The sequence below is a fragment of the Cryptotermes secundus genome, unplaced genomic scaffold (assembly GCF_002891405.2).
Source record: "Cryptotermes secundus unplaced genomic scaffold, Csec_1.0 scaffold1561, whole genome shotgun sequence".
In the NCBI taxonomy this organism is placed as follows: domain Eukaryota; kingdom Metazoa; phylum Arthropoda; class Insecta; order Blattodea; family Kalotermitidae; genus Cryptotermes; species Cryptotermes secundus.
The window spans coordinates 103,438-129,888 of NW_019723942.1; the positions used below are offsets into that span (position 1 = coordinate 103,438).

The 26,451-nt window shown below is 42.6% G+C and overlaps 1 protein-coding gene across 4 annotated transcripts in view; it reads right to left on the bottom strand.

The window, feature by feature from the left end:
• Positions 1-26,451, bottom strand: part of LOC111862231 (arfGAP with SH3 domain, ANK repeat and PH domain-containing protein) — a 234,131-nt gene that overhangs the window by 58,919 nt on the left and 148,761 nt on the right. For all 4 annotated transcript variants that reach the window (XM_033750593.1, XM_033750595.1, XM_033750594.1 and 1 more), the window contains exon 2: positions 5,699-5,771. In XM_033750593.1, coding sequence (XP_033606484.1) covers positions 5,699-5,771 — 73 coding nt within the window. The remainder of the gene's footprint in view (positions 1-5,698; positions 5,772-26,451) is intronic.

A 26,451-nucleotide genomic window follows, 5' to 3' on the forward strand; every position in this document is an offset into this window, starting at 1 on the left:
CTCTTGGAATCTCCTGTTACTGCCAGAACACGATAAAGTAGGCTACATCTGGATTTGCACTTCTGCTCTGATTCCAGAGTTGGCAGGTGTGACACTGATTACTTGGTTGAACAGGAAGTTCAAACGCTTCTGCATGCCACATGTTGACTGAGGCAGGGTGATGGAAACAGTTCATAAACCCTGTCGTTGTTAAGGGGCGTGACAGCGATATCTACAGATGCTCATCGCCTGCAGGGAATCTACAAATCTATACATAACATCAAAAGGTACCAAATGGGCCATAGAATGTAAGGGAAGGAAAGAATATTTGTTTCTTTATTGTAAAGCTCAAAATTAAATGAGAGGTTAAGTGGGGAGCACTGCAAATTCAGGGGGGAATTTAAAAAATATAAATAGCAAAGAATTTCAGCTGACACTTCCTTCTAGTAGCAATGAGCCTTGCTTACCTTCACAGTAACAGTATTTCAAAGTAAGAGTTAAAAGTGCAGGCACACAAACCACACAGCTCTCTTGCTCATCAACTAATACGACACCCAAACCAGCATTTCATCTTTTCTTGCAAAGAATGTCCTTCGAGGGCACAATTCATAGTGAAATGGCACTCTCAAACTCTAACAGTTTAGCATTGCAATTGAAGGTCAAGGTCAGATGAGACTCCAATTTAGAACAATAACTAAGCATAATTCTCGTGCTTAACCAATTGAGCAATTAAACACCAAGCCATGAAGACGTATGGGGAAGTGGAGATATTACTTCAGCATTGTTGACATTGGTACTAGATGGAGGTGAGTGGTCCAGCTTTAAGCCTCGGCTGTTTTACCCTCAGGGAAAGAGCCATCGCTATCCATTGGATAGACGGATGGGTGAATTAATAGTGTGTCACAGAGTTTCAATGTCTGACGGCAGAACTTCATTCTGCAACTCTGAGCTCAGAGAAATTATATTTTGCTTTTCCCTCATGGTATTCCAGACTACCTCAAAGTTGTATTTCTTGTTGCTATGACAACCCATATCTAATAACCCCCTTGGCTCGTTTAAAGGAACTAACATGTCACCTCGTCACTCGTTATCGAATGGAGAGAGACAAGAATCGAACGTGATAAGGAACTACAAGCTTTATTGACGTGTCAGCTACGGTTACCTCATTAGCGGCAGTAAGGCAAGTACAGCGTGATTACAAACAACCAACATTAAAGTCGACTTTGCGTCAGGGCGATCCAAATTCTAAGTTACGGGTAACAACGAAACCAACGTTACATTTGACACCAGATTTTCGTGCTCTGAAGCGAAATCGAATAACAAATTTCCGGGTAACTGAAACAATGAAATCTACGGCCAGTTTCAGTGTCTGGTAATGGAAGATATGGGGAGTAGAATTCTGTATTTCATGGGAATTCAAAACTGTAATACAGGGCTATTACAAATGATTTGGGTCACAATGAACGGCATTTGAGAAATGGTTGCAAATATAAACATTAAATAAAATTATAGNTGCTTATATGAACACAGACTGGCTATAAAGTCAATATTGATTTCTGCTGCTTAAAGTTCGTTGACAAAACTTGCGGAGTCTCGTTCCTTCGCCACGTTTGTACGTTTTACCAAACTGCAGATTTCAAGCTCCGAACACAGGATTCGCCATATTTCCAAAGCAGCCAACCCTCGGCGCTGACCCCTGTCCTCCACTTCCGGCTCATCACTAATCTGACACGAATGGAAAACACAAAGAATTCGCAGCACTAAAGAGCAGACTCAAAGAAATAGTAACTAAGAAAATGACACGTTGATGGATGAGGATTGGTCTGAAAGAAAGGCAAACAAGTAACACAAGTCAAACACGCCGAGTTGGAATAACAGGCCTAAAAGCTTCCAGTTGGGAGAAACTAACCCTTAACTGCATCAGTGGGCAGGGAACACAAAGGAATCAATAACCAAGATTAACCCTACAGTCAAATCTGGCCAACATGAGGAAGGCTCTTAAGTTGCTTAACAAAGCTTAACAACCTGCTCAACCATCACGAATTAGACCCCCTGGCGTGTTCAGGCTAAAAGAAATCTGTATCAACTTCATACGCGGTAACCAGAATGATCTCTGCCATCCCTTGGGAATCAAACCCCGGTCGTCCGTCCACGCAGCCTAGTCATTACGCTCATCGGACTTCTGCCTTCCAGTGCTGTCACCTGAAAAACTAACTTAGGGCTTCTAGTCAGTTATTTGTGATATGCTGATCATGTACAACGAACGTCTCAACTTTGCTACAATTTTTTCTTTATTTTAGCTGACGGGCCAATGCTGCCACGGGAACACTTCGATGGCCACTAATACCGGGAATAAATCTGCAAATCGAAGTCACATTGAAACAGAATGTATTCGGAATAAAGCAGTCTTCTGGGATGTGGCACCGTGTAGATGTGTTAACCGACGTTTCAAAGGAACGTATCGCCTCCTTCTACCCTGAAGATGGAGGCCATACGTTCCTCCGAAACGTCGGTTAACACCACATCTACACGGTGCCACATCCCAGAAGACCGCTTTCTTCATAGTCACCGCCGTGAAAACCTAAAATCTTACAGAATGTATTCCGTCATCCATAACAGACTACATTCACAAAACTGAACAATTCAAATTACGATTAATATCAGATTCAAATAGCTGAGGTATCAGGTAGTTTAATTATTAATACGTTTCAATTTAATGAATGTAACAGACAGTACAAAATTATTAATCTGCTGGTCACAGGCCTGCATGAATCTAGTTAACAAACATCTGGAATCAATGCATACAAAATGTAAACACACAGCATCCTATACATTTCAAACGATGCGGGTTATGGGGAGGGGGAGGCTGAACCGCGGAAACACGGATCTGAAACAGGCTTTACCCGTTGTACTAACACTCTGAACCCTTACCACCCCGTCTGTTTTGACCTATTTAGCATGTGAAGCCAGGATGACTTGCACAGCACTGACGCCTTATATTCGGGAGATAACCAGTTGGTTTCTTGCTTGGCGGACAATACGGCATAAATCTTGATTTGTTCCATGTGTCACAAGAAATCACTAGGGTGGTTGCAAAGGCATATACTGTGCATTTCATTCATTCATCAATGGTTCTACAGCCCTTTGTTGGGCTCTTGGCTTCTTCTTCAGCTTCGTAATCTTTTCTACACCGACGGTAAGGCCCTACATATACACAGAATAAACGCACACACAGACACACATCACTTGAGTGGAATTCGAACCCATGATCACAGCGTTCGAGCGAGCGAAGACAGTTCATTCCTTAGACCGCGCGGCCAATGTGATAGGCACAATGAATTAGAATTAATTCCCCCATCAGAGCCAAGTATTGGTTCTTGTGCCCGTCAGAAAAACGTATGTAGCTGGTTACGAGACAAAAGAATGAAGACATAACCAGTGCTTGGAACTGTATGGGAATGCTTCACTAGTATACGACAAGCTTCCTGCTAAAGTGATCAGCAGGGCCCGGATTATGATGACTTGTCATCTTTTTTTTCTTCTATCCTATACGATGCTCTTAAGTATATAAATCTCGGATATGAGCTGCTGGTTACAGAAATGTAAATTTTATAGGTAATTTTTTGTCATTTTTTTAAATTTTTAGGTTTTAGGTCATTTTTTCGTTTTGGGGATAATTGTTTGGTATTTTTTGGAACTTTTGAGGGCATTTCTTGTCATTTTTTTGCCATTTTAGGGAATTTTTCTTCATATGTGTTCTGAAATGTGAATAACATGGAAGCGAAGTGTTCTTTCTTTTCTCCTTTAGGTCATTTTTCTGGGTTTTATCGGTCATTTTTTTAATATTTTCAGGTTACCAAAATCCGGGCCCTGCATATTACATTTTTGGGTCATATTTTAGTTCATTTTTCGGTCATTTTATAGGTCATTTTTTAAATATTTTCAGTCATCAAAATCCGGACCCTGGTGATCAGCATCTCAAGAGACCGGAAAGGTTTACTCCCGAAATTTAGAGCAAACCCTAACATTTTCCTTGTGATTTTTCGCGCTCTGTTCCTGATATTCACTTATTGCAGAAATAGACACCTTCCTGTCGTGCAGAAAATGATTTTATTTGTGGTTACTTTCGACGCTTTTCACTAGCTAAGCTGTACATTGTCGAATGGATAAATGGATGATCTGGAAGGGATTTGCAAGGAAGCGATCGTGAGATAATGGCTGGACTATCCCGGAATTTGCCTGGATGTGGTGAAGAAAACAACGGAAAATCCCCGTTAGGATAGCCAATGTCCTGGCCGAGATTCAAACCAAGCATCTCCCTAACACGAGTCATGAACACTACCGCTGAGCCCACCCGCTCGTTGGCCAATAATTCTTCTTCTTGTATTTTGTTAACACACACCACACACCTATAGAAACAAGTGCTAATTAAAAGGTAAAGGTAAAGTTGTCCCCGTGCTTAACTAATTAAACACTACGCCATGAAGGCGCACGGGTGATCAATGTATAGATCCACATTTCTCTTGACCTCGGCACTAGTTGGATGTGAGTGGTCAGTTTCAAGCCCCGGTCGCTTTACCCCCGGTACCCATTGGATAGAAGGTTGGGTGGACCCCAGAGCAGGTCTGGACGGCGTGGAGAAAATTCTTGACTCTATCGAGACTCGACCTCCGAGCCCTTGGTCTTCCAGCCCGTAGCCAGTCGCTATACCGACTGCGCTATCCCGGATCCGTTAATTAAATACTGTAAATGTGAATATGAGCCATATGTTTGTTTTATGTAAGCCTACAATTAGTACACAAAGGGGCAGACTTCAGCTTAGCATAAAGTAGATGCTTTATTTGGTCAAAATTAACATGACACATTGGACAGCCCTGATCTATGTGAGAATTAGAGCCATGCGCTTCGTTCAAAATAGCATACAAAATGTGTATATGCATTCGAATGTGTATATATATAAAGAGATTATGACATTTCATTCATCAAGAACGGCATCTCAAAACTCTCAATGGGCTTATAGAGACATTTCGCAAGCGCTGCGGCTTGGGACGTGCCTAATTACACAACAGCATTATTCCTTAATTAACAGCTTAATGTTCAACTCCTTCGGGCCAGATTACACCTTTCACCGAGGACTTAACAACAAACCTTCCAATTACGCCATGCTTCAGCCATTCATCCTTCGCAACAAACATCAGAGACAGTATGCCTACGTGAACTCTATAATGTGTCTTAGAATCCACTTCATAAACAGAGACACACCCATACTTCGGTGAAGTTGACAACAGAGGACAATTAGAAGATATGCTAAAACAGGGATGTTAACATTCGGTGTAAAAGAAAAGTAAAGCTATCCCTGTACAAGGCCGTGAAGGCTCACAGGGTTGTTAGACGTTGAGGGTCCCACATTATCTAGACAATCTGCTCAAAGATGGCGGTAAGGTTGTCAGCCTTACGCGTCGGCCGCGCTTTACTCCCCAGGAAAATTATTTAATTAATTCCTGGTGCTCATTTCTGTTAAAGGCTGAGTCAAACCCAGGGCCATAGTGCGGCTGGAAGGATTAGGTAAAGTGAAAAAAATCCAATGACCTCATCGGGACTTGAACCCGCGACCTTCCAACTCGTAGCATAGCCCCTCAAACAGGTGAAATGTGAAGTTACAGTTCAGCAGGACATGAGGGCGAGAATTATTAAAGAACGAAAAAGAAAAAAGACTTACAGTTTCCAGAATTATGAATCGCCTTGATTGCTTTCTTCATCTTGGTTAAGCCGTCACGGTCGAAATCCAACGTCTGGAAAAGGACAGGAAAAAGTCATTATTAACTTCGTTACAGCCTGAGAGTTCAAAGTCAGACAGCCAAGACTGTGTACAAACTCACTAGCAACACGCAACCGAGCAGGTATGCGTCTACATACATGGCGAAAGTTGTTGAGACTCAGAAGTAATCTTCCAGATACTGTGATAGCAGAACCCCAAGGGCTCCCCACTTCTAATCCCAAAAACCGCCACAAGACACGATCCTGAGCAAACTCCATCCACCTCTCATCCTAACGAAGTATTTCCTTAACAAAAGCCGTACCATAGCTCAAGTGGTTAGTCGCTGGCTTTCCACCGCGGCGGGCCGGGTTCGATCCCGATCTGGTCAAGTGGTATTTGTGGTGGACAAAGTGGCGATGGGGGAGTTTATCTCCGAGTACTTCGGTTTCCCCTGCCAATCTTCATTCCACCAATTGCTCCACAATCACCCTCACCTATCATCTGCGGCTGGTACAATAGGCCAGAAGTGGCCGCAGTACATGGGACTTAGTCCCACCCCACTAGCAATAATAAAAAAAAAATCATTAACATTCATCTCAATGGTGCCATCCAAACTCATTCTTTGTCATTCAAGTCGATGTTTCCTAAGAGGTTCCCCATCAAAATTTTGTATGCACTCCTTGTCTCTCCCATCCTAGGCACATGCCCATCCCACTATTAAACTATGAACACTCAACAGTTTGCACAACTCACAAAATTCGCAGTTACTTAATCGCCTAACTCCACCTCCTTAGAGCCATATGTTTTCCTAGTCACTGTTTTCTCAAACGCTTGATTTACGTTTTCCTTCAGAGCGACATCTGTCCTCCAAAGTGATTGATAGTCCTTACCGAACAGCCCAGCGGCAAGGGCGCAGTATCAAACTTCTCACTGAAATCTTACCCCATGAAATCAAAACTATATTTCCTAACATTATTCAATAAAATTGTCTTCCTTTTAGGGCCTATTAATACTTACTTACTTACACATGGAGCTGAGCCCTTCTGCAGGAGCCGCCAATTGTGCAGCTACTCAAGAATTTCCCAGCATTTTATGGAACCCGAAGGTTCATTACCGTGTTAACAAGAGCCCTCCACTGGTCCCTACCTTGAGCCAGATCAATCTAATCCATACGATCCCATCCTATCTCTCTAAGATCCATTTTAATATTGTCCACCCACCTATGTCTTGGTCTTCCCAGTGGTCTCTTTCTTTCTGGCTTTCCCACCAATATTCTATATGCATTCGTCTCCCCCATTCGTGTTACAGGCCCTGCCCACCTCATACTCCTATTAATACACACAACTTTAACGTTAAAGAACAGAATTAAAATTTATTCAACAAAATTGGGGTTCCAACAACCTTTACGTTCGCGTTATAAAGGTAAATCACCATTGCTGCTTTTTAATTGGACCGTAATAAAATAGCAACTACCCACCTAACTAATCATGGCTTTCTTCACGACAATTAACAGTTATTCTGCTGGGCAAAGAAAAAGTTCCTATTATGGAAACATAAGGTTCATTACCGTTCCCACATGAGCCTTCCATTGGACCGCACCTTCGGCTAAGGCCGTTTATATTTGGATAAACGGCCTGAGCTTAGGAAAACGGACATGAGATTTGGTACGTGGAATAACAGTTTCAAAAGAAAGTAGCAAAGTATAAATTAGATTTAGAGGGAGTACAGGAGGTCACATGGGACAGGAATGGCACTGAACCAGTGGGCGATTATAAAATTTTCTACCGAAATGGGAATGAAAATCATGAATTAGGGAAAGGATTTTTTGTACATAAGAAAATCATATCAAGTGATATGATGAAAACTGCATAACAAGGAGCTCCATAACTTTTACTCTTCGATAAACATAATTATGACGATAAAATCAGAGATGAGATGGGCACGGTATGTAACACGCATGGGGAAAAAGACGAATTCATATAGGGTTTCGGTCGGAAATCCACAAGGAAATATACCACTAGGAAGATACATGCGTAAGTGGGAAGATAATATTAAGATGGATCTTAGAGAAGTAGGATGTGTTATGAACTGGATTGACCTGGTTCAGTACAGGGACAAGTGAAGGGCTCTTGTGAACACGGTAATGAACCTGTGGGTTCCATAAAATGTTGGGAAGTTCTTGAGAAGCTGAGCGACTGGCGGCTTCTCAAGGACTCAGCTTCACAGAGTTACTTTTACTATAGAATTTCCGTTCAAGGGAAAAAGAACGTTGTTTAATTTCCTACTTCTGATTAATAAGGAAACGTCGGCTTCTTTAATCATGTACACTTCGTGAACTGTTCGCCGTTCGATTCTGTATTTAAACTGTAAAGTTATCATTACGTTACAAGGAGAGTGGCTGCATGATTCATGTCCGCTTCTTTCAACCCGCCAATGCAAGCCACACAACTCGGCACTTTTACGTTAGGATACTGACATCACGTGCACACCACGATTCACTGTATTAGTCTGTTGCAAAATACACTAGAAATCAGAGGGCGTATATGAACAGAGTTTACTTAAATCTTGCAAATAGCATCATATTCTGGAATGTTACAAAGAGTTATCCGGTAGAATTTCAAGGAATTCTCCGAAACGTAGGTGAATATCTACCGGACTAGACGGCGTCACATCCCAGAAAATAGTACTCTTCAAAGTTACCACCGTCAGAACGTCAAATCCAACATAAGTTATAAACTACATGGAGCTGTAACTCCAAGCAGTCGCATATACGCACCTTTTGCCGTCCTGAAACCTAGGACATCGAATAAACGGGCGAACAGAATAAATTCTGGTGCATGTCTTGAAATGATGATAATCTTTTAAAGCTTCATAATCAAGTTCACGCTCCATAATGAATACTAACTACACTTCACACATATTAAGTTGCTACCTTAAAGTCACAGGAAAGAAAAAAGGACAAAATGAAACAAAAGATTGTTCCCTCGTTCGTGACCCGAATAATTTACTGTTACGGTATATAGTACAATGGGATATACCTGGTTCGTTCGTACTTACGCTCGACAATTCTTTTTTACAACAATCAGAAACAGCGAGAAGCCGCAGCTTTACTGAGTCCCACACCATGGCGACATCTGTAGGAGCTTTCGTTAACTCACAATTTCAATCGAACGAGAACGCCTGAGAATTCTAGACATCTGTACAGACTGAAATTATAATGTGACAGTTATGGTACTGGTACTGTCAGAGCGACTGAATAAATGATAGGATGGGTTAGACATGTAGCTAGGATAAGGAAAGCCTGGCCCGTCAGGTTATGATGGGCAGAAAAAATCTGGGAAAACAACACTCAGATAACAGTGACGGCTATGAGGGTAAAGTAAAGTAAAGCTATCCCTGTAACAGGCCGTGGAGGCCCATAGGGTTGTGAGAGGTTGAGGTTCCCACATTTTCTAGACAATCGGCTCATAGATTGCGGCAAGGTTGTCAGCCTTACGCGCCGGCCGCCCTTTACCCCCAAGAATATTCCTAATACTCATTTTTGTTAGAGGCTGAGTCGACCCCAGGGCCATAGTGCGGCTGGAAGGATTATGTCAATTGAAAAAAAAATCCAATGATCTCAACGGGATCTGAACCCGCGACCTTCCGGCTTGTAGCATAGTGCCTCAACCAACTACGCTACCGCGTGCCCCGACGGGTATGAGAGTATAAAATTAAAATGAGTCTTAAGAGAAAATAGGACGAGGAAAACCACTGGAATGCTCTAACAAGTCTCATAATTGGACTAGGCTACATTTTTCAGTTGTTACTCCTGCCAGCCATCCATCCATCTATGTCGTTAGAGCCCTTGTGGACCTTGGCCGGGGGGTCAGCCAGTCACACAGAACTCAAACACATAATAAACGCAGACAGACATCCATGCCTCCAGTGAGATTCGAACCCAGGATCCCAGTGTTTGAGCGAGGGAAGACGGTTCATGTCTTTGACCGAGCGGCCACTGTGATCGGCTCTGTTAAATCGACTTACTGGTATCGACGGAAAGAACTAGAAGTCTCTAATCTTGTAACTACCTAACTGAGCAAACTTCAAAAGCACGCTTTACTTCAGGGAAACAATGTCTCTCCACACAGATTCTGGCTGCAGAGAGCGCTTACACCGGCTGGGATATCATGATTCGGCAGGTTCAAGTGAGAATTTGCTGCGCCTACTTTCTCTCGGATTCTTCAGACCTGGCGAGGTTCAACAATTATAAGATACTAATTTATTCCGTGGATCAGAGTCCTTCCTGAGAAGCTGATAGCCCTTACTAGGTCACCGTCTTTTATTTAACCAAAAGACAAAAGACCAAAAGAACTTCCCAACTTTTTATGGAACCCAAAAGTTCATTACCGTGTTCACAAGAAAGAGCCCTCCACTAGTCCCTATCCTGAGCCACATCAATCCAATCCATACCATCCCATCCTATCTCTCTGAGATCCATTTTAATATTGTCCACTCACCTACGCATTTGTCTTCCCCCTATATGGATTTCTCCTCTCCCATATTCGTGCTACATGCCCTGCCCATCTCATCCTCTGCCATTCTAATTATACTTGGAGAAGCGTACAAGTAGGTCTCACAAACTGACAAACAGAGAGCTATATGCTGGCCTTCTCTGTAAAATTAAGTAAACTCTCTGCCACAGTCAGATGCAACTAACTTCCAGCTCCTGGATCGCGAGCGAAATACGAGAACGCAAATAAAGGCCACGGACAGATTAGTGAACAGGAGAATTCTGTAGAAAGGAAATATTTGTTTTTGCATGCTGGAATATAAATATCAAACAGAAATGTCGGAGAAAAGGAAAATGAAAGAGCCAGCAAGGTCACATGCATCCGTCTCTCTCTCCGCCTTCATGTCGAGTGTTGCGTCATTCGTATGGTGAGCCTATGTCAACAGCAGACGTTGCAAGAATGACAACGACCAGAGCTGGACACGATGCTGATGCAAAACGTCGCTGAGCAAGTTAACTCACGTCGCGCATAACAGTGCGTAAGCGATTTCCGTCGGTTGAAATTGAAGCCACTTACAAAGACGTAGGACCATTCATTCCAGAACTAATACTGCCCTGAAGATGGAAAAAGTAAATGTTTTGCGATCATACAATCTGTTAATTTTCATTACTTCGGGATACCACTGTCGAGCGTTAACATATATGAACCTGTTCGCTAGTTTGTATAAATTTTTCTTTTTTTGCTACTGGGGTGGGACTAAGTCCCTTGTACTGCGGCCACTTCTGGCCTATTGTACCAGCCCCAGATTATAAGTGAGGGCGATTATGGAGCAATTGGTGGAATGAAGATTGGTAGGGGAACATGAAGTACTCGGAGAAAACCTGCCCGAGCAGCACTTTGTCTACCAAAAATCCAACTTGACTAGACCCGGGATCGAACCCGGGCCGCAGCGGTGGGAAGCCAGCGGCGCGGCCCTCGTTTGTATAAAAATACAAGCCTGTAGTATGTCACGATGCATCCAAAAATCTTTTGTTTCCATGTGTTGGTGTTACTATTCTGAGTGATGATGATATTTAGATTTTTTTCACTGGCTCTACATCGTCCTTGGGCCCTGGCCTCTGACTTTCAGTTTCATGATCATTTTATAGACGGTAGAACTCCTTAGACAAGTGATCAGCTCGTCACAAGGCCTCTACCTAAACACAGGACAACACAAACACAGAACAAACACATACACATACCAAACATCCATGCCTTCTGTGGGATTGGAACCCATGACCCCGACTTCCAAGCGAGGTAAGACAGTACATGCCTTAGACCGCTCGGCTACCGTGACCGGCGTATTTAGATATAGATACGAGAATTTCACTAGTATTTATCACAGAACGCGAATTATTTTAGCGATCTGGATACCTGATATCTGATATCCAGACGATGTCCATACAGACAAGATGAGTAAAATCGTTCTATGACATATAATGAACAGATAATCTAAGAAGCACATTTATGCAAGTAACACGAGCGTTTTAATTCAAATCTTCACGAACATAATACAATCTGACTAAATTATTTTGTATTTTAGCCTGTGCCTGCTGTTACTTTCAGCTGTGTTCAGTAACAAAACAGTGATCTACTAAAAATGTCTGTTCTTCATCCGAGGTTTCCTTAAAGGAAAGTGTTCTGAAACGAGTGTATTATGAAAATTTTATAAACACGAAATCAACCAAATTACGAGTTTGAAATTTGAAATAAAGAGAGAAGAGCACAAAATAAGACCCTATAATACCCAAGTGATCGCGATCAATATAGGCCTATAAATCTGGCTTCGAATTCCATTCTACAAACTCCGTGTCGTTAGTCTGCAAGCGAACTATTCCAGTCTCCTTTCATATTAAAGTGGGATCAAATTCAAGTGCTCCGATTATTGTCCTTTCACCAAGGTTACTAATGTTAACATCAGTCTATTAGAAGTAATTATGAGTCTGCTTCTATGCAACGTTTCCATCTGCGGGAAAGTTTAAAGGTAAAGTTGTAATTAAGCACCACGTATGGAGGAGTGGGGGTAGAGTTCCACGCATTTTTAATAAAGGCATTAGATGGAGATGAGTGGTTAGCTTCACGTTCCGACCGCTTTAATGTGGGATGAGGCCTCCAGTTATGTGAACCAAATAGAAGGCTGCACAGAACCATACGATCATGGTGGCCACGAGGAAAAAACCTAAGCCCCTGCCAGGAAACGAACAACGGTCGTCCTTCGGTGACTTAGTCACTATACGGACTGAGGTATCTCGACTGGATCTACAGACAAGACTAGCACAAATTATAAACTGATAATTAATCACAGCTTCTTATCAATACTCACCTGAATTCCCTTGGTCATAAGTCGGCAGAGATATGAAGATGACCATTCACTTCCATTTTAGGGCAAGATTAAGAAACTGTGCTGCTCAGACAGAAGTACAACTCAGTACCAAGACCGTGTTACGGCAATAAGGATGTTACTAGCAGCATAAAAGTTTTTGCTTACGTAGCTTAATGGATAATATAACTTATTCGCTAACTTTCGCTTGTTTTCCTCAACATAGGATTTACTAGCACTGTTTTTAGTTTAAAATTAACGACAGTCGCTCATTACTGTGTCCTAACGATTTGGTGTTACACAATACAAGAATATCTTGCCCAAGGAACGCACATGACCTAATTACAGGGAGAATATTGAAACAAATGCCAAGAAAAGGCATTGTCCATCTAACAACTATATGCAATACAATTATTACAATGGGATATTTCCCAGTTCAGTGGAAAGTGGAGCAGATAATAATGATCCCGAAACCCGGTAAACCGCTAGAGGAAGCCGGGTCATACAGACCCATCAGCCTGCTCCCAATAATGAGCAAACTCTTCAAAAAGCTATGTACAAGAGATAACGCTCGTTATCAGAATAAAACCGAGTCCTCCAGGACCATTAATTTGGATTTCGACAGAAACACACTACCACAGAACAAGTAAACCGAATTACAGAGATAAGAGGAACTTTAGAAGAACATAGTTCTCCTCTAAAACGTTCCGACGAAACGTCAGTTTATACAATATCTACGCGCCTCCACATCCTAGAATACGGCATTCTTCATCGTCAAATTAAGTTCATAAACACACACGTTTTCTCGAAGATCCATTTTAATATTAACCAACTTTGTAAGCTACCTCAAATTCCCAAATGGAATGTGGCATGAAAATGCACGACGAATTCTTCTCATGTTAAAATTACAACCGTAGTAAAGATGCGAGGTATGACACTAATAAAACAGTGGAATGCAAGCGAATGGGTGCCTCAGAAATAATATGGAAGTACTTACTTACTTATGGAGCTGAGCCCTTCTTGAGGAGCCGCCAATTCTGCAGCTACTCAAGAATTTCCCAGCATTTTATAGAACCCGAAGGTTCATCACCGTGTTCACAAGAGCCCTCCACTGGTCCCTATTCTGAGCCAGATCTATCCAATCCATACCATCCCATCCTACCTCTCTCTAAGATCCATTCTAATATTGTCCACCCACCTACGCCTTGGTCTTCCCTGTGGTCTCTTTCCTTCTGGCTTTCCCACCAATATCCTATACGCATTCCTCGTCTCCCCCATTCGTGCTACATGACCTGCCCACCTCATCCTCCTTGACTTGAAATATGGAAGTATTGAAGAGAAAAATCCGTTTCCCTGCCATAAATCGAAGCAAGATAGTCCAGTCCATAGACAAAAATTTAACCGACTAGGTGTCAAGGTATGAAGCAAGCAAAGTAAATAACGCAATGCCAATATCACTGCCACGATACTGAGTAAGCAGGAACTAGTCCTTCGCCACATTCAAATGGATAGCGAGCCAGGAATGTGGCAGGATGTATGGTATGAAATCGAAACGATACCGCAGGAAACAGCCATAGAACCGATAGCATATTGCACAGTAGGATGTTAAGGGTCATCAGGGTGGCAATGGCATACATTGCACTGGTCGTTGGGGGGCTCTCGGTAGCGTAACTGGTTGAGGCACTATGATATAAGCCGGAAGATCGTGCGTTCGACCCCCACGAGGTCATTTGATTATTTTTCAATTGACCTAATCCTTCCAGCCACATTATGGCCCTGGGATCTACTCAGCCTCTAACAGAAATGAGTACCATGAATCTTCCTGGGGTTGTAAAGAGCGGCCGGCGCGTGAGGCTGACAACCTTACCGCCATCTTTGAGCTGATTGTCTAGAAAATACGGGAGCCTCGACGTCTCACAACCCTATGGGCATTCACGGCCTGTTACGCGGATAGCTTTACCTTTACCTTAGTATTCGTTTCCATTTGTGGCACTTCTGAAACACATTTATAATTTTCCAAAAACCTTGCTAGTACTTTGTAGTAAATGTCGTATCCCTTGCCTCGTTCTGGATGTTGCTTAGAAGGAACTATTACTGAACTGTGACGTAGGTGGATGCAGTGTGTTTATGTTGGTTAATGTGGGGTGACTGGATACCTTCTCCAGGCTGATGGCGCTGCTATCTGTGATTGTAGCATTAGTATATAGGATTATGGTTCTCTATAGATACGTTGTTGATACGTTTCTTTCTAAGCTATTTAGGCATCTGCTTTCTTTGATTAATTCCAGGTACATTCATGTTAAAAGGAATGCCCTGTACTAAGAAAGTGCTGTGTGCAATTTTAAGTATCTTTGCTACATATTCCTTGTTTGGTTGTCTGAAGGTACTACCTCACTGTCTATGTCTTATATTGTGCATTCAAGTTACTTTAACCTGTATATTACAACGTATTCATATTTACTGGTATTACGTGATTTCTCCTGGAAGTGTCCCAGACTTATATGTAGAGGAAAGCTAATTTCACACTTCTGTGGCGTGTTTAATATTTCTCTGCGTATGTGGCGGTAGACAATTCCTTTTTTAATTACTTTATTTTTATTACAACATAGTGGGGGCACGCGATAGCGTTGTTGGTTGAGGCAAGATGCTACAGTCGATCCCGGGTCTGGTAAAGTGGGATTTGTGGTGGACAAAGTGGCAGTAGGTCAGGTTTTCCCCGAGTACTTCAGTTTCCCGTGCCAATTCTCATTCCACCGACTGCTCCACACTCATCATCTATCGTCTGGGGCTGGTACAATAGGCCAGTTAATGGCCGACGTACCAAGTGAGCTGTCTCACCCAACTCCCCCAAAAAAAACTACAAGTATGAACCACGACGATGAACTCATAAGCGTTACACTGGAAAGTCCGAAGGAAATGCCCAGGAGGGGCAACACCCTGCAAGATCCACAACAGAAGGTAACCACGCCAATGACAACGGCTCCGTCACATCTTTATTTTGTCTCATTTAATCTCAAATCAGAACGTATCTGGTGTGAGTCATGTTCCACATATATCAAGTGCCGAGGTTATATGTTTCAGCCAGTCACAGGCAACAGTAGCTCAAATGTAGCAATTAGTAGAGAAGTAAATGGACACAGGCAATCTGTCCGTCATGTCTGTATTCTGCACAACTGCGACCACTCGGATTCGACCCTTGGTCTCCTATACAGTATATATTTCCTACGATATTTCCATTCCTTTTTTTCTTTGCCGTTCTCTTCCTGTCCCTTTACCTATCTTCCTTTTCACATTCTTTCGCTTTCTCTATCCTAAAACTCGATTCAAGCCGTGGCTTTGCCTAATGCAGTTTATTCTAAACCCAATGGAGAATCAAATCATCGTAAGGTCTCTACCATAAAAAGATAATGCGGACATACTTGTATGCCAAGGACGGACTTCGAACCCATGATTCTAGTGTGTAGGCGGTCTAGGACCGTGCCCTAACCGATATCAACGTAATGTTTTATATTCAAATATACTGCTATCCATGGTATTCAAGATTAAAAGAACAACGCGGAATCATCGCAGAGAGAGACATTCCGAAAGAGGGAGCCCTTAACCTTTTCCATGTTACGAAACTACAAGAGAAGTAGAATTTTCATTCATTCTTTCATTCATTAATGGCCCTACAGCCCTTTGTTGGGCCCTGGCCTCTTCTTCAGTTTTGTAATCATTCTTACACAGACGGTAGGACTCCTTGGACGAGTGCAGCCCGTCGCAGGTCCGATACCTACACAAAGGACAATACAAACATAGAAAAAACGAACACAAGACATCCCTGCTTCTAGTGGAACTCGAACTCACAACCCCAGCGTTCTGGCGAGCGAAGACAGTTCCTGCCTTAGACCGCGCGGCCACTGTGATCGGATAAGTACACTTTACAACGTTAACTGGTCTTCTAACATAGAGATGTTTGGTATAAAAGGTAAAGTTGTCCCTCTGCTTAAATAATTAAGCACTACGCCATGAAGACGTATCGGGGAGTGGATGTATAGATCCACATTTTCTTGACCTCGGCACTAATTGGAGGTGAGTGGTCAGCTTCAAGCCCCTTCCGCTTTACCCCCAGGGATAGAACCGCCGGTACCTATTGGATAGGAGGCTGGATAGGCCCCAGTGCCGATCTGGACGACGTGGAGAAGAGAAAATTCTTGATCCTACCGGGGCTCGAACTCCGACTCCTCGGTCGTCCAGCCCGTAGCCAAGTTATCCCGGCTCCCGATGTTTGATATATACATAAAATTTTGCTGCTATTTCTGAGTACTTTAAGTCCAGTTATTTGCAGTTTTTCAGCAACGGAGATTGTGTTTCCTAAATTGATCTCAGCACGGATGGGATCAATCACCCAACGATTAACAAAGTTTTAATAGACTTTATCACGGTCTGGTTGTTCCTAAACCGACAAGTATGAAATGGGTGGCGGGAAAGTTTCGAATTACAACGTATTATTCGTAGAATCTCTACGGTTGGCTGACGTCATTAGCAGGTAATCTGGCAAACGACTGAATCTAAAAATACGAGACGCGATTATTTCAAAACACGCAGATGGATACTTGCGCCTACGCTAGCAGAAACCTGCGCTCCTGTGTGGCAACAATGCCGTCGCGTAGCATTGTCACTTGCTCCAGCTCTAGACGCCTCGAAACACGACTGCAAGCCGGCAGATGCAGAGCTAAATGGCAAAGCTCTTGAAAGAACTTCTCAAAATATTTATATTTATACAGAGCGGCTGGAAGTATTACAACTTAACAGTTAAATAACTTGCGGGTAGCTTTCTGTGCATACTACATATGAAAAGTAAGGTAAAGTTGTCCCCGTGCGTAATTAGTGAAGCACCATGTCATGAAGACGCATAGGGGAGTGGAGGCGTAGCTCCACCATTCTTGACCTCGACACTAGATGGAGATGAGTGCTTCATCCATAATTTTCAGGCACATATACCACTAACTCCGCCGATGACGGTGACCGCGTAGCCTAAGGCATGAACTGTCTTCTCTAGCTCAAAAGCTAAAAATGTGGATTCTAATCCCATTGAAGGCATGGATGTCTGTTTTTATTCTGTGTTGGTGTCGTCCTGTGTGTACGTAGTCGCGCTTCCACCCACACAGTTTCAAATCTCTCATTCACAAATTATCTTATCGTTCGACGCTGTATAACCTCCGGCTCTACAGCTTCTTTGTTGGACCTTGGCCACTTTTTCAGTTTCTTAATCTATACACAGTCGGTAGACGGGGGATCACCCGTCGCAAGGCCGCTGCTTACACGCAGAATAAACGCACACAGACATTCTTGCTTCCAGTGGGATTCGAACTCACGATCCCAGTGTTCGAGAGGGCGAAGAAGGTTCATGCTTCAAACCGGGCGTCCACTGTGATCGGCTCGCTATATAATCTAGGGAACTGAAAAAAAAAACAGTTCAACAAACCAAGAACTAACACACATCAGCCATGTTCATGACGAGTAGTTCTCATGCGAATTTTGTTGTTCACTACTACGGGTAGTCACGCAATCTATTTAGAGACGGACACCCTTAACCTTCACGTCAACTACGTGTAACCTGTGCCAACTACCACAGTTTTTCTTCCGCCCGCTTAACAGAAAAGCTGTAAACGAGCAATGATGAGTGCCGAGCAGGTAATTAAGTAACCAATTCACGCCATGGAATTGACTTTTCCCTGAAACAACTAACAGTTCCTCAGCCAGTCAAATTTGCAGCATTTTATGGAACCTGAAGATCAAGTAACGTGTTCACAAGTTCCCGCCACGGCTCTCTATTATGATCCGGATGAATGCAGTCAGCACTCTCTTATTTCTTTAATATCTGTTTAACTATTATTCCCCCATCTACATTTACATTTTCCATGTTTTCTCTTTCCTTCAGATTTTCCTACCGAAACTTTGTATGTGTTTCTCGTCTCTCTTGCGTGTTACATGCCCTACCCAACTCGTGAAGTTCTATTTTAAATCATGTTCCAAGAAGAACTTATGACACCCACTTTTCTCCAGATGCGTCAATCTACTAGGAACGACAAACAAATAATTATGCGATTTAGTGATCCATGGCTTTATAATTTCACTAGTACGCCAACGTGGTATTTGTTAGTCAAATTTTCTCTCCGTAACCTTGTTTGTAATTGCTAACAAAGTTTTCTTTACATCTATCTCAGTACAAGATTTCAATGGCTCGCCAGTTATTACCAACAAAAGATAAATACGGATTTTGCACTACCTCTTTATTCTGTTACTATCCGTAGTACAATTTTCCTCAACAACAGTTCAGTGGGCCTACTATTTTCGGAGATCATTTCGCAAAATTTTACGAACTCTACATTATGCAGCAATGATAGCAACCCCATGCTGATGTTACTGATAGTAAGAAATTACCAGCCTATCACAGTGGCAGCACGGTGTAATGCATGAACAGTCTTCGCCCGCTCAAACACTGGGATCGAGGGTTCGAATCCCATTCGAGGCACGATGTCTGTGTGCGTTTATGCTGTGTTTGTGTTGTTCTGTGTGCAGGTAGCGGCCTTGTGTCGGGTCACCCGTCCAAGGAGTCCTACTGACTGGGTAAAAAGTATCAAGAAACTGAAAAAGCGGCCAAGGTCCAACAAAGGGATGTAGAGCCATAGACAGACAGACGGATGGATAGACGGGGGAGGGTTACAATCCGCATGTTTTATCTCCAAAACTACTAATCGAATTGTAACCTAATTGTTCCAGGCAAAGAGTACAACTCGTTGGGTAAATTTAATTGTACTCCGTACCGACTCAGTACAACCACTAATTTCACGATGCCCAAAATTAAATTTTAATTTTTCTACAGAAGAAAGGCTTGCCAAAAAACAAATCTGTACATAGCACAAGTTTCAGAGCGCCTTAAGACCTTCCACTTCCATATGAAACATTTTTGAACATGGTGAATATATAATGAAATAAAACAGACAATAATATCTGACTGTACACTGTGATACTGCACAGTGATTAACAAAATTATGTCCCAAATAAATAAGCCCTAAGATAATATGCAAGACGACAAATTACGCTTCCGGAAAATAAGCGCATAACAGTTATTTTGTGCCCTCGTTTCAAGAAACGAAACAGAAAGCAGAATACAGATTCTCCTGCAACTAAGACTGGCGAATTGGTCAGTGGGATGTGGGGGCGTATTCACGCGCGCCATCCATCAAACCACACGGTACCGTTACAAGACCAGTTCCTTTCTAAAACGTAATAAACAAAGAAGATAACAGGACCACTCCCATCTCGTGTCCCGACCAAGTAAATTATTCAGGACAACGCAAGAGTACTATATTCTATTAGCGGAGATGGACTGTCATCCAACGTTACCCCACACTACAACTGTACATCTCAGAAACTTACGGATCAATAATGAAGGGGAAAGAAAAGGCTAGTGGCGATGTTCAGATATTAAGCAAAATGGCATTTTCCCGCGAAAATAAATCTCAATAAAATATTCATAGTTTCACAGGTACATCACGTTCCATGACCTTACACGGAACTGGGCTATTCACATTATTCCGTTAAAGTTCAAGCTGCCGCTATGCTGCCACTCTAGAAGAAGACGGGGAGATATCCAGTGTCATGACATCCACACAGATTTCATGCAAATGGGAAGATTTGTGACTGCAGTATTGTTTTGCGTAGTTAACTGCATTTGGGGTCCCGAAGACGGAACCATTTCACAAAAGCTAACAGGAAGATGACATAAACACTCATAAATAATGAAACAGATTGCAGCTTTTACAGTATGACATGGAAGTAGGTCGACAGTTTGGTAAAATGTGTTCCTGTAAACCGGATTCAGCGACACCACAGATGCAATGACTAGGATCTAGAAACACAAATGTGTTCCTGTCAACCGGATTCAGTGACACCACAGATGCAATGACTAGGATCTAGAAACGCAAATGTGTTCCTGTCAACCGGATTCAGTGACACCACAGATGCGATGACAAGGATCTAGAAACGCAAATGTGTTCCTGTAAACCGGATTCAGTGACACCACAGATGCAACGACAAGGATCTAGAAACGCAAATGTGTTCCGTAAACCGGATTCAGTGACACCACAGATGCAATGACAAAGATCTAGAAACGAATATTTTTTCCTGTCAACCGGATTCAGTGACACCACAGATGCAATGACTAGGATCTAGAAACACAAATGTGTTCCTGTCAACCGGATTCAGTGACACCACAGATGCAATGACTAGGATCTAGAAACGCAAATGTGTTCCTGTCAACCGGATTCAGTGACACCACAGATGCGATGACAAGGATCTAGAAACGCAAATGTGTTCCTGTAAACCGGATTCAGTGACACCACAGATGCAACGACAAGGATCTAGAAACGCAAATGTGTTCCGTAAACCGGATTCAGTGACACCACAGATGCAATGACAAAGATCTAGAAACGAATATTTTTTCCTGTCAACCGGATTCAGTGACACCACAGATGCAATGACTAGGATCTAGAAACACAAATGTGTTCCTGTCAACCGGATTCAGTGACACCACAGATGCAATGACTAGGATCTAGAAACGCAAATGTGTTCCTGTCAACCGGATTCAGTGACACCACAGATGCGATGACAAGGATCTAGAAACGCAAATGTGTTCCTGTAAACCGGATTCAGTGACACCACAGATGCAACGACAAGGATCTAGAAACGCAAATGTGTTCCGTAAACCGGATTCAGTGACACCACAGATGCAATGACAAAGATCTAGAAACGAATATTTTTTCCTGTCAACCGGATTCAGTGACACCACAGATGCAATGACTAGGATCTAGAAACACAAATGTGTTCCTGTCAACCAGATTCAGTGACACCACAGATGCAACGACTAGGATCTAGAAACGAAAATGTGTTCCTGCCAACCGGATTCAGTGACACCACAGATGCAATGACAAGGATCTAGAAACGAAAATGTGTTCCTGTCAACCGGATTCAGTGACACCACAGATGCAACGACAAGGATCTAGAAACTAAAGTGTTCCTGTCTATCGTGTCGTAAATCGGATTTAAATTACATCACAGATGTAATGACAAGGATCTAGGGACCAAAATGTGTTCATGTAAACCAAGTCGTAAACAGGATTCAAATGACATGACAAAAGGAATGACAAGGGTGTAGACATCAACTTTCACAAGCATGAAAACACGTGTTTCACTTCCAAAATCGCTAACCCTCTACCACGTTTCAAAGTACACTTCTTCTCCAATAAGCCTCAATTTAACAGAAGTCGGCACGAAAAACGTTCCACAAAAACACATGAGAATAATAAAACCTCCCATGTAAAGTAACTTACCGCCTCAATGGAGCATGCAGAGTTCTTCAACGGCACCCCTTAACATCAGAAACGCGTAGTAAACGAGTTTGCGTGTCGTAAATCCATTCATTCATAGTACAAAATTCGGATCGTTTTAAATGCTACACAGTAAACTGGAGACAACGTGTATTCCCTTACACCCAGTGCATGAATACAGCTCCCTTGTAACATGTAAACAGTTGAACAAGTTAGCGAGGAACAAACAAATCTCTTCAGTGACAATCCAAACTCTGAAAAGCATTCCTAATGCTGTTAATTGAACCAAGCTCAAAGAACAGAGATGCCTTTGCCTTACACATGAAACAAATATAACAAAGGAATTAAGGCCAATGATCGAGGAATGAACAATGGATGTTAATGAATTTCATCTTCTGCAAATGTATTCTTTTTCATTAACTAATGCTTTAACCTACAAAAAATGCGGCTGAGATGATACAGGCCCATAAACGCAACACACGGCCACAAAAATTATTTTATTTTATCTGGGAAGAACGGACACTGTCACTTCAGTACGAAGTCCAGTTGAGTCGTGGTCAAGAACAAAGCATCGATCCCATACAAAGCATGATAGTCTGCCTTTCCGCTATGTGCACTCGATAAACACACGCCATGACGGCTATCAACAAGCGGATTTACAGACTACACGTATTTTCTCAATGTATTCTTTCATATTTGAATACTTCAATGGTTATAACTCTATCGCTAAGAAGATTTGAGATGTAGATCTTACTGGAATCTTCATTTTACGCCATGCACTAATTTATTTACACTGAGATGTAATTTTGTGCAAATATACAGAGTGTCCCAGGAGGAAAGGTCAGTATTCTGAGAGGTTACGGTTTCGGTCATTCTAAGCAAAAAGTGTACATGTACATGTGTCCTATTCCGAACGGTTTCAGAGATAGAGCTATTTCACTCTACAGTTCCAAAATTATTGATAAGAAAGAGATATTACGTACTGTTTCTAATACCGGTATTTATTGTTCAAATGACAAAGTTGTTACAGTTTAACTAGTATAATGGATTTTCGAAAACTCCACCGTCAACATCAATGCACTTTGCATCTCGTGTGAGGACATGGCGTGTTGTACGTCTGGGTGCATCTTGACGTTCCTGTGCAGTGAAAGAGCTCTATCTCGGAAACCGTTCGGAATAGGGCACACGTACACTTTTCTTGCATAGAATGACCGATACTAAGACTCCCCACAATATCGACCATTCCTCCTGGAACATCCTGTATATACATACGAGTACAAACAGTGGGCTCCACATAAGAATAATACACTACACCATATCGGGCGTAAGAATGAAGATGTTGGGAAAGAATTGAAAATATGAAAAACGTAAAAAAAGTGAAGCTGTTCCAATGCTTAACTTAAGCACTAAGCCATGAAGATGTATGGGGGAGTGGATGTATAGATCCACGTTTTCTTGACTTCGGCACTAGTTGGATGTGAGTGATCACCTTCACGCCCCGGTCGCTTTACCCACGGGTAAACAGCCTCCGGTACTCATTGGATAGGAGGCTAGGTGTGCTCTACAGCTGGCCTGGACAAGGAGAAGTAAAAATTCTTGCCACCACCGGGACTCGAACTTCGAACCCTTAGTCGCTCAGACCGTAGCCAGTCGCTATACCGACTGCGCCATCCCGGCTCTCTTAAAACATGAACAGTATGAAATAAAATAAATGACATACACAACGTGATAAACCATTTGGATTGAACAGCTGACGAAACAGATCTCACGGTATAAGCCAAGAGAACGCTGGGTCCAAGTAAGAACTTGGAAAATATGGAGTATATGAAGTCGGAACAGGCTTCACTGCCTGTACCATGGAATGAAGACATAAAAATACTTTAGTATGTCTGCAGGGCCGCGCCATAGCTCAAGCGGTTAGTCGATGGCTCCCCACAGCGGCGGCCCGGGTTCCATCACGGGTCTGGTCAAGTGGGATTTGTGGTGGACAAAGTGGCGCTGGGGCGGGTTTTCTTCGAGTACTTCGGTTTCCCTTGCCAGTTTTCATTACACCGAATTCTCCATCATCATAATCACCCGGGGCAGGCTACAACAGGCCAATAAGTGGCCGATGTGCCTAGTGGACCCAGTTGGACTCACCCCCCACTAAGCGAATTTAATTTTTTTTTAGTATGTTTGCACCTCTCCATAACGGTCGCCTGTCACGCCGGTGTGGTGGTTAGGACTTCTGTTTCATATTCGGGAGGTCTCAGAAAATCGAATTTAGACCCAAAAACCAGATATTTTAACCAAGACTTCCTCGGCGTCTCGCGATGTTCATAACACGTTTGATCAGAATCCCTCAAGTGGTTCAAACGTTATTATAAGGGAAAATACACTGAGGTGGAATTTTAATTTTACATTACGAGGGCTGTGTGAGAAGTATGGAGCAATATGAAATTTGGAAACGAACTCAATATTTGCTCGAGGATCGATGAAAACCAAGGGAACTTCAGTCGAGTTCGAGCTGGTTGGTCACAGGGCGGATGCACAGTACGTCTCGACAGCAGACCGGCATTCGAAACTTCATAGGAGTCTCCATCCGTCTACAGTTGGTTTACTTCAAAGCTCTACAGTTCTGTTTTCCAACAATTTCGTTTGAATCAATACTGAATTACTTCTTGATGTCATGTCAGAAGGACGGTGGATATCTCTCCGGCTTCTATCAGAAACGTCTTTTTAATAGCTTTTCTTCCAGACCCTTATTTAGATATTTCGTATAACATTTGAAAAAAGGATAAAACGTAAACACAATGCATCTTCATTATAAAGGCGAGATCATTAATGAAGTAAAGATGATAATCCGCTGTTCGTTCTCAGAACCAAAATGGAACGCACACAGATAGGCCTCTTTTTTTCCACCGAAACACCGAACTACTTAATGTTAGAGTAAAAAGGTAAAGTTGTCCCTGTGCTTAACTAATTAAGCACTACGCCATAAAGGCGTATGGGGAATGGCTGTATAAATCCACATTTTCTTGACCTCGGCATTAGCTGGAGGTGTTGAACTTCACGCCCCGGCCGCTTTACTCCCAGGGAAAGATCCCACGGTACCCACTGGATAGGAGGTTGAGTGGACCCCAGAGTCCGTCTGGACGACGTGAAGAGAAAATTCTTGACTATACAGGGACTCGAACTCCGACCACTAGATCGTTCAGCACGTAGCAAGCCGCTATACTGACTATGCTACCGCAGTATATATAGTTACCGCCCCTCTATAACGAGATAAGAACCCAAATTATTACTTACATGACCTTGCATGCAACTTTTCTTTTTCGCTGAGAGCGAGTCCCTTTGTTAGATTCATCAGTTCTTTGTATCCGTGCCAATTCTTCTGAAATGTCTAGTTCATTTCGTGCACTTCTTCTAATTTGTGTGGCTTCTTTATCACAATTACTGTGTGTTTCCAGCGCTGTTTAGAAACCTTCTCGGATACTGCCGGTTTCAGTGTGAACTGTGGTTGCGAAAGCGGGCAAAGCCACTAATAAAGATCACAACATAATTCTAAACAGTAGGTGCATGCAATGTACATACACTCAATTACTACACAGAATACAGATCCTGCACGTCTCCACTGATTCCACCTTTGATTCATTCTGCCCTGTATACACAATGCAATTAAGGCCCAATTCATAGGGTGGATGTTAGAAGCCTTCTACGGTCTGCTTCCTCTTGGTCCTGCTACACAACTTGAGATTTGCCTTCTTCCGGCCACACAGTCTGTGTGAGACCTGAGGTTGCCACAGCCGTGGTTGTCCCTGTGCTTAACTAGTTAAACACCACACCATCAAGGCGTATGGGGGAGTGGATGTATAGATCCACATTGTCCCTGTGCTTAACTAGTTAAACACTACACCATCAAGGCGTATGGGGAGTGGATGTATAGATCCACATTGTCCTTGTGCTTAACTAGTTAAACACCACACCATCAAGGCGTATGTCGGAGTGGATGTATAGATCCATAGTGTCCCTGTGTTTAACTAGTTAAACACTACACCATCAAGGCGTATGGGGGAGTGGATGTATAGATCCACATTGTCCCTGTGTTTAACTAGTTAAGCACTATACCATCAAGGCGTATGGGGGAGTTGATGTATAGATCCACATTATCCTTGTGGTTAACTAGTTAAACACCACACCATCAAGGGGGGAGTGGATGTATAGATCCACAGTGTCCTTGTGCTTAACTAGTTAAACACTACACCATCAAGGCGTATGGGGGAGTGGATGTATAGATCCACATTGTCCGTGGGCTTAACTAGTTAAACACTACACCATCAACGCGGAAGGGGGAGTGGATGTATAGATATAGATTTGTCCTTGTGCTTAACTAGTTAAACACTACACCATCAAGGCGTATGGGGTAGTTGATGTATAGGTCCACATTGTCCCTGTGCTTAACTAGTTAAACACTACACCATCAAGGCGTATGGGGGAGTTGATGTGATG